Raw genomic sequence first — 12,825 nt, forward strand, 5'->3', positions numbered from 1 at the left:
TCTTATAAGGACCACCGTAGTCTTTTTTTTAGAGCCTTCTTTTGCAGCTTCGACTCCCCCACTGGGCATTCTTCATCTCTGCTCAAATGGGTTTGGCTTATAATCATGGCTGTTGTTCTTGATTTTACAGCTCCCACTTGTGCTTGGCTCAGGTGTTTGAAGGCAGAGGTCTGTGTATTTTATGTCTATAACTTCAAAACTGACGCAGCACTCGGATGTTGTCATCGCTGGATGAATATTTGAGAATGAATGCGTTAGCATAAATAGGTTATTGGTTAATGAGAAGCAAACAATGGCTGTTTCATAATATTTGCTATCTATTTAATCAACTACCCCTTCTTTCATCCTGGTTGTATGCCTGGTTCTATGATGGGCACTGGGAGACAAAACAGTGTTACAGTGTTTCTAGCATGACAAGTTCAAAAACTTTTGGGAGGGAGAATGTCAAATAGTGAAAATCATATTAATGTATTAAGTTTTTTAAATAGAAAAATATTCTTAAATGTAATCCTTTGCATGTGATTCAGTGTATGGTCACATTTTAAAAGATTAAAGAGTAAAAATAAAGGAAATATAGTTTATTCTTTGTACTATTTCAATACGTGTTTAAACAGCAAATCTTTGCTTTATCATCACAGACACAAATCCTGGGTGCTCTTAAAATGTGTAGGGCATTCAGAATCTCCTTGTCCTGCCATGGGTAGCTGCTCCACAGTGCACTACACTGCCATGGAGAGGCACATAAACACACATGCATATGTGTACATAAACAAATACACACATGCATAAAATGCACATGAATGTATACACAGATACAAATCTATACAGATTTGTAGAATGTACACATGCACACATACAAACTCAAACATGCATGCACACATACTTATGTATAATCAAATGCACATCTATACATAAGCACACACAAGTGAACACAGGCAGATGTCCATATTCACACATGAACACATACATGCTTAAGCACATATACTCTCATACACAAATACGTATTCATGGACATACATGAATACATACATGTGTACACATGCATCCGGAGTTGTGGCCTTTAGCACTGTCAGCTCTTCTCTCTAGAACTCCAGAGCAGCAGCGGAGCGACAGTGTCTCTGCCACTACCTCAGCCATCTTCTCCTAGACTGAGACTCAGCAGAACTTAACTGGAGAGATAGAATGGTGTGCGGCAAGCTTCAGTTTCAGTATGTACCTATCTCTTTGGCTTGGGGCCAGTGTTTGCTAGGATCGACTCAGGTTTCTCCATGTGATGCAAGCGATTAGCGACTTGAAATAGTCGGCTGGCATTTTGTAAAGGTCAGAGGTCATCACAAAAGGATTTGCTCAGAGACAATGATGACTCCGTAAGGAAGAAACTTAAGAGATCAGAAGGCCAGGGAGATGTCTGGAGGCCAGTTGCCCAGTGTGTGCCTCTAGTCAGGAAGGCAGTAGTCACCCAGAAACAGAATAAGTGGAGTGAACCCAATAAACTCCAAAGTACTATGGAAGCAGGATACTTTTCCCGACTTGAGTAGAAGTTACTACCCGAGGATGGCATGAAACCCTTAAGGTATTTTAGAATTATCTTATTTTATAGTTTTTTTTTTTTACACATATTCGGAATCATAATTTTTAAGATGATGGAAGATTGTCCAGGGTGACCCCTGGGTCCATGATGTGCTTGCCATGGGTCTTGAAGATTCCACAGAAACAAGAGTCAACCCTGTTGTAGATGGTGTGCTGCCTCTTCCCTTCAGGGGCATGGGAGCAGCTGTTGGCTCACCTACGAGGTGCATGGTAAGCAGATAAAGGATGTAGAGGAGAGTCAGAAGAGTTCTCAGAGAGTCAGAGAAACCTCCAGCATGAGCTTAAAGACTGGACGCAACACTTGGGAGACAGAGGCAGGAGGAGTTCGAGGCCAGCCTGGTTTACAGAGTGAGTTCCAGGGCAGCCAGGGCTATACAGAGAAAACCTGTCTTGAAAAACCAAAAAATAATAACAGTAATAATAATAATAATAATAATAATAATAATAATAATAATAATAAATAATTGTCTTATGAAATGACAATAAGGATCAGTTTGAGCTTGATAAATGTAGAGCATTGGCCTGTGGTTATGCAAGCCAGGTGGTAATTTTGAGAGCATAAGGAATCTTTTTAGAACATATATCCAGAGAAGGCCTCAGCATGAGCACAACCTTGAGGTATATCCTCATTTTAACAGTAGTTCTTGAAACTGTGACATTCTCCTGTGAAGAATAAATAGCCCAGAAATTTGCCTCTATTTTAACCCTCAGAATCTGGAAACACTGTTTACCCAACAGACGAGGGTGGGCTTTACAGATGATGTGATGGTTAGTCCTGATGAACAAGCTGATGGGTAGAATTACTATGGAAGCAAATCTCTGGGCCCATCTGTGAAGGAATGTCTAGACTAGATTAACTGTGGGGAGCATAACTCCATGCTTTCTACTATGAATGTGGGAAGCACCATTCCATGGGCTGGGGAACTGATCTGAATACAAAGGGGACAGTGAGCTGGGCACTAGTGTTCAATGCTGCTTCCTGACGGTGGATGCAGTGTGAACAGCTGCCTTGTGTGTAGAGTCCTGAATGGCAGCTGCGGAAGGGACAGTGTTACACAGTCTTTGCCCGTGAAGCAGAGCAAGCAGGGTGTGCACCTCCACGAGTGTTGATAGTTGCTAGATATGAGGCTCATTTGTATAATAATGTACACAATTTACTTTATGTTCCTCCATCGGGAAATATTCTTCCTGCTGATGAGATGCCAAAGCTTTTCAATTCAGACTCCATTTTAGAGAACCTGATCTAAGTTTGAACTCAGGTAGACTAACAGGCTGGTATCTAGCATTAGTTTCCAAGTTGCCCCCAACAGAACCTGAGCTTAGCTCTAGTCTCTAGGCTAATTCCCAACAGGAGCAGAGTTTCCAAGTTACACCTGCAACAAGACCAGTGTCTCCAAGTTATTCCCCCAACAAACCTGTATCCCAGGTTACAAGCCCACCCCTTGCTTAACAACCATCAATGTGGAGGGGAGCAGAAATTAAGTTTATGATATGACTCCCAGCACCAGCCCATTATGTTAAAGGCCATGGGAGCTTTCCAAATTAGATGCTTGCACATGTATTCCCTGCTTGCTGCTTACTATAAATCCTTGCCCTGATAGACATTCGGGGCTCCCCCACCACCAAAACCATCCCGTGACAGTTGTGCATTGGAGCGGCCCAAGCTAGCTCGAATAGAATAAAGACCCTGCTGTGAGTTGCATCAGATTGGCTCCTGTGTGTGTTTTTGGGGATCACTAGCATTTCCCTGCCACACCACTAAGGTTTTTGGGGAATGTTCTCTCTGCCAAGGTTATTGACTCCATGATAATTATTGACTTCATGATAATCAAAGACAGCGTGAGTCTAGGAGGCAAGGGTGTGTCTAATGTTCTTAGCAAAAGTTAAGAGACACCATCACAGAAGGAGATGACACATTCATAATCACAGCAAACTGGAGGTTGAGGTAAGAGGATTGGCCTATACATGATGAGACTAATTCTTAAAAACAAATCAAAATGAAGCCAAGACATATTATGAGAGCCTAGATTTCAATGGGGATTTTTACACTCAGGAATTCATGTTCTCAAACAAGGGTTCTCTCTTATCTATTAAGCAATTTATTTCACTCCTGCCATATGCCAGGCATTATCATAGGCATTTGGGTGATAGAGATGATGAAGTCTCTGCTTCTGAGAAAATGTTGGTTTTGTCATGAAAATATTTATGAACAAACAATCCTAATGCCATGCTATGTGTAAAGGGTGGGTCTGATGCTAAGGTCCTATTCCCCAACTGGCTCTTGATTTGTCAGTAAAGAAAGCAATTGCTGGATAGAAGGTAGAAATGGGACTTCTGGGTCGCTGGAGGCAGGCTGAGGGAAGGGAGGGAGGAGAGGAGTTTTTGAGATGCTTTGGAACAAGAGGAATGAAGCAACTATGTGACGTCATGGGAGGAGCAGGGCCCTGGGGCCTCTACATGCAGGTAGTCATGGATGTTTGGCAGGGGCCAGATGGGATTAGACAGTAAGTTTAGGGTAGGTGGAAGAGACTGAGTTAAGAAATTGATAAGAGCATGCTTTTCCAGGCAGAGAATAGTAGTGCCCAGCAATTGTGCCTAGAAGGCAAATTGTAAAGGAACAAACTGTGTGTGTGTCTTTTATTGGCAGATTCAAGGATCTCAGGAGAAGTCTGGTATCATGGTCACCTCCCAAAGCAAAGGTAGGTAGAGCATAAGGGAAGCTGGATAGGAACTAGTAGCTCACCTGTTCCCTGAGCAAAGGCAGTAGTGTAAAAAAAAAACCAAAAAACTACACACAACAGCTGTGTACCAATGGCTGACTTATACTGAGGTCTAGAGGCAGGTTACAGCAAGCTGAAAGTCTTCATTCCATCTTTGAACATCATAAAGGCCATGGAGAAGTATGAAGAGGGACACATGTCACTTATGTTAAATTTTCACAAAGCCATTTTTTTAGTAACTGAATATAAACTATGAATTTTATATCATTAAAAATTAGGCCATATAAAAACAGCTGATTTAAAAGTTGGTGGATATTTCTGTATGTTGTTTTTCAGTTCTGGAAATATTTGGGTAAAGGATAAAATAAAAACTAAATATAGTTCATATGTAAAATTAATTTACCCCACAAATATTTTGCTCTTAATTTTAATAAAATAATTAATTATGAAAAATTTCACATAATTTGTTAACTATTGACAGAGATATCCTGAATGTCCAAAAAACATTTGTTTCCAAAATATTTTAAAACTTTAATGGGCTTGATGGCTTCCACAATACCAGTGCTCAGGAGGGTGAGTCTAAAGGATCAGGATTTCAAATCTCCCTTTGGATACATAGTTCAAGGCCAACCTGCATATGAGGTCCTATCTCAAAACACACAAACACCAAAGTAAAATTTTAACAAAATTTAACAAGTTAACAGTGAAAACAACACACAAAATTTAAAATTCTAATTCCATTTTAAAAAATGTTTTTTTAAACTTTTTTTTGAGGCAAATTCTGATGTATTGATATTTTGATGATATAATTGGCTTTGAACTTTGTATACCAAGATATAACCTTGAACTGCTGATTCTCTTGCTTCATGGTTCTTGCTTCTTGTTCTTGATTCTCTTGTTTGATGTATATGGTGCTGGAGATTAAACCTAGTGCCTCATGCATGCTAGACAAGCAGTGGAGTTACTTCTCAACACCCACATTTACTTTTCATACACAGTAGTGTATTTTAAAAGGTACAATATAAGATGAACAATAAAAAGACTTACAAGCATTACCTAAAAATAAAATTTCTACTTCAGTTAAAAACTGATTCATTTCCAATCCAGAGACTGTCCCAACTGGGAATCCTTCCTATATTCAATCATCAAATCCAGCAAGTGGATTTGTGGATGCCAGCAAATTCTGGCTGACAGGAGCCTGATACAGCTGTCTGCTGAGAGGCTCTGACAGTGCCTAACTAATACAGAAATAGAGGCTCAAAGCCATCCATTAGACTGAGCACAGAGTCCCCAATGAAGGAGCTAGAGAAAGGACTCAAGGGTTTGCAGCCCCTTAAGAGGAACAACAAAATGAACTAACTAGTACCCTCAGAGCTCCCAGGGACTAAACCACCAATGAAAGAGTATATACATGGTGGGACTCATGGCTCCAGCTGCATATGTAGCAGAGGTTGGCCTAGTTGGTCATCAATGGGAGGAGAGGCCCTTGGTCCTGTGAAGGTTCTATGCCCCAGTGTAGGGGAATACCAGGGCCAGAAAGTGGGAGAGGGTGGGTTGGTAAGCAGGGGGAGGGGAAGGGAACAGGGTTTTGTTGTTGTTGTTGTTGTTTTTTCAAGACAGGGTTTCTCTGTATAGACCTGGCTGTCCTGGAACTCACTCTCTAGACCAGGCTGGCCTCGAACTCAGAAATCCACCTGCCTCTGCCTCCCAAGTGCTGAGATTAAAGCTGTGCGCCTCCACTGCCCAGCATGGGAAGAGGGGTTTTTATCGGAGGGGAAAACTGAGAAAGGGGATATCATTTGAAGGGTAAAAAAAAAAAAATCTAATAAAAAATAAATTTAAAAAATTGCGTCATTTCATTCAATATTTTCATAGTAGAAAATTATTCCCAACTGTAGCAAGCAAACTATGTTCATTTAGAGGCCAAATGGATTAGTAAATTACATGTTGCTTCTAGCCTACCTAACATTCAAGTACAAGGGTTAGGGTGAATTCTTTAAAATTGCACAATATTCTTTAGCGGCTATGTGTAGCTGCTGTGAATATTCACTGATTTGTGAAAAGTCCTGGAACATAAGCAAATAAGAAAGTGCGTGCTCACCTCTCTACTGGGAATGCCAGTTTGTTTTGTAAGAACCTGTTTGCAAATATCAGCTTGCATATGTGCCAGCAAACCAGAGTGATGACTGTGGGCTCACTCTTGCTCAACAACTCTTACTATAAGTCCTCTCCCACTCCCTAGCCTCACCAGTCTCCAGCATCCATGTTGGTGTAACCCAATAGCTTTTGTGCTGTTCTGTCACAGTGGCCTTCTGCATTTAGAACACAAGTCTAGAGAAGGGCAGAGGTATTTTATTGGATAGGATCACATTTGTCATTGCAGCTGATATTCAGGTCTGATGCCCTTGTCTGACTGTCTGATGCGGAGAGACAGACATCTTATACATTTCAGTAAATTAATTTTTGTTTTCTTATGCTGCTTTAAGGACTCAAAATGTAAGGTATAACCTGGAACTTTCCTTGCTTAGGTTTGAGGGTCTATGTAACTACAGCCTGCAGCAATAAGGGCTTCTTTTAGTTGAAGTGGGTATTTGTTTGGACTTGAAGGAGATAGGAACCATGAAATCTGTAACTGGAGGTGTGAAAGGTACCACAATATGTGGTAGTGTAGCTTGTTCAGAGACTACAGACATGGTTCTGTGGCTGAAACATGCACACTTGAGCTAAGTCGTTAGGTTGGAACATATGCCAGGTCTTAAGGGAAATTTTTGAGAAAGTTTGAATTTGTTGCACAACAAGGAGGAAATGAAAGATTTTTATACAAAGTGGGTATTTAAAATGTGTTATGTAGGCATGGCATCATTAAGAGCCTGTAGCAATAGAAACAGATGGATGACTTGGTGGGAAATAATGGACTTGGAGAAGCAGTGACTTCTTTCCCTGGTGATGATGCAGATGCCAGGAAAATAAAGCTGTTGAGAGGGGTTTGGGTTGATGGAGAAGTCTGGATATATAGGTGAGTAGGGATGTTATAAGTGCTTCAATGCTGAGTATAGTAAGAAGTGTTCCTGGGTTTTTGTTTGTTTCTTTGATATTTATGACATTTTAACCTCATCCCAGCTGCCTTGTTTAACTGAGTTCATTTATATAAAGTGTTTCAATACTTTGAGTTACAAAGTAGTTACATTCTTATAATGAAAAGATTTAACCTGCTGAACCAAAGAGTATCTGTACAGGCAGGCTCTCAGTGAGGCTAGACTGATGGTATCCCTTCATTGTATGAATTGCTCCCTGGCTGTTGTTGTCTCCTTGGGTCCAAGTTCATCTCAGGTGCACTAGATCACAAACATCTGAATTAGCACAAACAACTAAACATTAGCTAGTATTTGTGAGTGTGTGTGTGTGTGTGTGTGTGTGTGTGTGTGTGTGTGTGTGTGCATATATAAGTCAAATATGGCCTCCAGTTACCTTTGGTATGATTCTTGTCTATTTTGCTCAAGGTGAATGTTGGAATTCTTTTTGAATGCTTTAGACGGATGGTGATGGTACAAAATGATATTTTTGTTCTTCAAAGTGATGAATCTGATTGAATTTAACTACTGTGTTGCTTTTCTTTGCTTCATTTGACCCTGTGGAACCTTTCAAATCTGATTGGGAACAGATTTACAAAAACAAAGCCTGAACTTGAATTGGGAATTTGGCAGGAGGGGTCGTATTTTCTTGTCTCTGTAAAAGCCTTTCTTATTCATACTTATTATATGTATTGTCTTTTCATGGCTTGGCCAAATGGGCCATAATCCAAATTCAATTATGATGGTTTCTAAAAATGGTTGCTTAAATGAAGGGTATGAAAAGACAAGTAGGACTCCACATCTGGTCAACCCAACCAGTGCTTGTGCTCTGGCTCCAGTATCTGTTTCTGTAAAGTTATAGACTTATTTTTTTTCCTTTTACCTGTTTGTCTTTGCAGTATGCACACATGCACATATGTGTATGTGAATGCTTGAATGTGTAGGGGCATATGTATATACATATGTATGCACATGTATAAGGGGAGGCCTGAGGCTGATGTTAGTTATCCTTGTGGTTGTTCCTTCACTGTATTTATTGAAGCATGGTCTATCACTAGATCAAGAGCTCACCAGCCAGCTTGCTGAAGGGATGTCTCTCTGCCTTCTGAATGTTGGGATCATGGGTGGTCATTACATCTGTCATGGAGATCCTGACTCTAGTTTTCATATTTGTACCACCCTGAGTCATCTCCTCAGCCCTGGAAATTTTTTATTGCATATTGAAAGATAAATTCTTTTCATCTTAGCCAATTAGATCTATCTGTTCTCTTGGTACACTTCTCAGGAGAAGAGACACCAGTTGATCATCTAGATCAACAGTTTTTAACTGCTGGGTTGTGACCCTTTGGGGGATCACATGACAGTTTTATAGGGCTCACCTTTTTCATAAGAAAACACAGATCCTTACATTCTAATGCAGCATTAGGAAAGTTGAGAGCCACTGGTCTAGGTTCTTCCATGGTGGTGAAGGAAGAGCTGTTATGCTGATGACCGTATCCTGAAAGGCAAGATGAGCTGAAGCTCCCATCCTGGTGGAAGCACATGGTAGAACACACAGCAGAGAACTGCAGTTCAAATAAACTCTTTTTTTTTTTTTTCAAGGCCTTTCTGAGAGGCCCAGGGAATTTGACCTAAAGGTTAGCTGCCAAGTATTTTAAAATAACAGGTGTTCCTTTTATAATTGTCAATATTCCACCTAAAGTCATCAAGCAGAGAGGGCACAGAAGGACAAGTTAGTGAAATCCTCAGATGGTCCAAGGACTCTTCTATGTCTGTCAATGGCTGCTATATCAACTTCTTTAAAGAAACATGGGGAACCCATGAAGAAGGAAGAAGGAGTCTGCCTGTGGGTACTCAGCTTAGGGTGAGCAGATGGGTGCCCTTAATGTGTCTCCTGTCACATTTTTATCCTTCCCATCATAAATCCTGGGGTCTATTTTTCCCTTAAACAAACAAAACACAAATTATAGAATCAAATAATTTCTAGGTCCTTCCTATGATTCTTATTTTAAAATTGTCTATTTTCAAAAAAAAAATGTTTAAAATATAGATACTGAGAATCCTTTAAACACAAATTTCTCAAAATCAGTTCATTTTCCTACCACTTCCTCTCTCAGGATGATAGCTTTAGAATCAAAATGCAATTATTGGGGGTGTGGAATTGGCATTATTATGACTGTGAAGTACTTGTCACACAAACATGAGGACTTGAATTCGGATCTTCAGTACCCACATGAGAACTGGTTATGGCAGCTTTTTTTTCGTTAACATCCAGAATTAGGGAGAAAGAGACAGGAGGACCCTGGTCAGACAATCTAGTCAACTGATTGAGCCCCAGGTTCAGTAAAGACAGGTCTCAATAAAATACAGAAGAAAATGAGGAATACAGCTGATACTGAACTCTGACCTACAAATGCACCTGAAAGCACACACACACACACACACACACACACACACACACACACACACACACACCATACATATACAAGCAATCTGCAGCAGCCACGAAGTCCCTAAGATATTCCTGTCACCACCCCTCAGCACTGGCTTACAATCAAGTCACCATATCTGTATTTTTCATATGGGTTTTTGGGATTGAACTCAGGTCTTTGTACTTGAGTAACAAGTGCTTTACTGACTGATCTATCTTACCAGCCTCTCTCTGTTTTAAAACAGAGATAAGCCTTACAAGCCTGTCAGTTATAATGGTGGCAGAAAAACACTGATGTTGTTTATGTTTGTGGGGAAAGTGGAAATACTGTTCAGAAGCACCATCTTGCTGTATGAAAAGGCTTTATTTATTTATTTATGTATTCATTCATTCATTCATTCATTCACTCATTCATTTATGTAATTTTGTAATCAGAGAACACACAGATGAGGCAATGTGGTACTAGCACATAAGCACTAAATCCAGAAACCATCTTAACTCAAATAGATGTGTCTGTGTTTCATCCTTGGCTGCTCTTAGCTTACAAATTACAATTGAGACAAAAGACTCAAAGTCACTTAAGATTCATGACTGTGAATGGAGGAGAAACCTAATGGTTTTAAATAAATGCACAATAGGCAAAAAGAAGAGATAAAGCCATTTTATTGGTTCATTTAAAATGAAGAGAGCAGAAAGAGAACTAATCACTTAGTTGTAATTATGAAACATTCCCCCAAAATGGTGGATTTAAGCACAAACAAATGCATAAAGATTACAGTTAGGCAAGCTTATAGATTGTGTGCATTAAGCATCAGGAATAAATGCTTTTTATTTCTATGGATTAAATTTGCAGGTATACTGTCTCAGCACTGAAATAATTCTGCTCCTTAAAAGTGATCGCTTTACTGGATGCTGCTGTAGAGAGGGACCAAGTCCTCATTGAGGACTCACTCCTTGCTGGGACTCAAAATGAGGCTCTGACTGTTCTCCCCTTCAGGGGCTGGGGTGGACGGTGGTTGGTGAGAACCGGAACTGCTGGCTCTCCCTCTGCACTGGACAGAAGACCACGGAGCTGGACCAGCTGTGGGGGGTAACACATTATTAAAACGTGAAAAGAAGTTAAAGTCCCCAAAAACACTTTGTGTCCACCGAAGTCAATGCATTGTTGCTTAGAAAACCATTGAGGACCGAGGTGGTTTTCTTAACGGGAGGGCAGGAGGTTGTACTCATTTTCCTGTCTCTGCACCAGGTATTTTGTGTAATGAGGAACACACAATGGCTCTGTCAGAACACCAGCCTTCTCTTTGTTAGCTTGGGGAACTTGTGCAAGTGGCATGTCAGCTCAGTTCCCTTAATGCCACATAACATTTCCTTTTTGATGTGGCGGTAAGATTCAATGTGTTAATCCATGCAAAGGGCCTATAGTAGCGCTCAGTGTAAAGTGGCTCTGCTTAACTCACATCAGTTAACAGCAGGGCACAGTGTTGTGAGAAACAACAGGAAAGAAGCTGATCCACCAACTAGCAACAGCATCTTAAGAAACAGTAACCATGAGGATACTTTGTTAGATATTTAGCTGGAAAAACCAAAATTATCTTGCCTTTGGGAAGTTAGGCCAACCAAGAGATATGGCGGAGGTTCCGAGGAGTGTTCATTATTTCTGACATTCTCTGCTACATAACAGGTTTTGGCTTTTCTTTATATAGAACAGCAGGAACTCAGAATCTCATAGGTTTGCTTTATGCATACAGTAAAAAAGCCTATTTTATAATTATTATTATTTTAAACTCAGAGACCCTTCTCAAGAAACAAATCAGATTCAATTGATACCTGCTCTGGGCTGAGGCTGATGCTATCCTTGAATATAACCCAGGTCACACTTTCATGAAGAGGAGGGTGAGTCAGAGAGCCAAAGTAGGTCCAGTAATCCAGAGATGAGGGAAGGAGACTGGATGGGTCAAAATTTGTGAATGGAGCCCGTTTTCCCTGGAAACAAAAGCAGTATATATCATGGTATAGAATTTATATGCCCTCATATATGTTATATAGAGATTCTAGGTGCATTAAATTGATTTTTCTACTGTACTTGTTTCATGACTGGTATGTTTGTAAATATTAACACAAATGACAGAAAAATACTATATGAATGTTTCTGACATCAATCTTCCTCTCTATTTGGTGGATGGAAAGTAGAAGCTAAAACTTTTCTGTAATTTGTGTTTATCAAAAAGACACTTAATTTTCAATAGGAAACATTTTAATTTGTTTAGAAATGATACTCTGTCTTGTTCTAGAGGCAAACACATTCACCACCAAGGCTATTAATTATGTTTTCCTCTGACTTATTCTGATGATTTTTTTCTTTATTAGTTTGTTACTTCTACACAGAAAAATGAAGTTAGATTTGTAGGTTAATTTTTATATGACCAGTTCTGCCTTACTTTTGTTTTCAACTTCATTTTTTAGTTGATTGCTTTGAGTTTTTTCATGTAACACAGTTAACGTATCACCGGCACATAATGACGATTTTGTCTTCGCTTTCCCAGTATGTAGCTTAGTATTTTGCTCTTGTTGAATGTTTAAAATTCTAATTCTAATGTTAATCGTGACTGTGGTAGAAACTGCGCTGTTCTTTTTCTTGATTGCCATAGAACAGCTGCAGTTGGAGAAGCTGATGACATGAATTTTTCTTTTTAATCAAATAACGTAACACATCTACTAAAAGATGTTCTAACACTACGTCGTTTGCGAGCTTCTAGAGGGAACGGTACTTCAAAAATTTGAAAATTATAAATATGCTGTTGCAAATGGCTTGCTATAATTAATTTTCAGAGTTATCTCAGCCATATTACTAGAAAAGGCTGTGTTGAAATTGTTTCTTTTTGTAATCTTCTTCACCCAGTTTATGAACCAGGTTTCATTAAACTAATGAGAAATTTTCTGTCTGGCCCCTCACCTGGGCAAATGTTTAGTTGATACTGCATAATTGCTCCTCCCCCTTTTTTTTTTTTTT

At 39.7% G+C, this 12,825-nt stretch overlaps 1 protein-coding gene and 1 long non-coding RNA gene across 2 annotated transcripts in view; one reads left to right on the forward strand and one right to left on the reverse strand.

The window, feature by feature from the left end:
• The first annotated feature begins 1,405 nt into the window (after positions 1–1,405).
• LOC116094957 overlaps positions 1,406–12,825 on the forward strand; it is a 60,986-nt gene continuing 49,566 nt past the window's right edge. Inside the window, exons 1-2 of the long non-coding RNA XR_004120373.1 lie at positions 1,406–1,573; positions 4,238–4,289. This is a non-coding gene — a long non-coding RNA (uncharacterized LOC116094957). The remainder of the gene's footprint in view (positions 1,574–4,237; positions 4,290–12,825) is intronic.
• Ca1 (carbonic anhydrase 1) overlaps positions 10,458–12,825 on the reverse strand; it is a 37,348-nt gene continuing 34,980 nt past the window's right edge. Inside the window, exons 8-9 of the mRNA XM_031376366.1 lie at positions 11,643–11,798; positions 10,458–10,893 (exon numbers count right to left, since the gene is read on the reverse strand). Of these exons, the coding sequence (XP_031232226.1) occupies positions 10,777–10,893; positions 11,643–11,798 (273 nt within the window). The 3' untranslated portion in view covers positions 10,458–10,776. The remainder of the gene's footprint in view (positions 10,894–11,642; positions 11,799–12,825) is intronic.

This window comes from Mastomys coucha, unplaced genomic scaffold (assembly GCF_008632895.1).
Source record: "Mastomys coucha isolate ucsf_1 unplaced genomic scaffold, UCSF_Mcou_1 pScaffold17, whole genome shotgun sequence".
Classification (NCBI taxonomy): domain Eukaryota; kingdom Metazoa; phylum Chordata; class Mammalia; order Rodentia; family Muridae; genus Mastomys; species Mastomys coucha.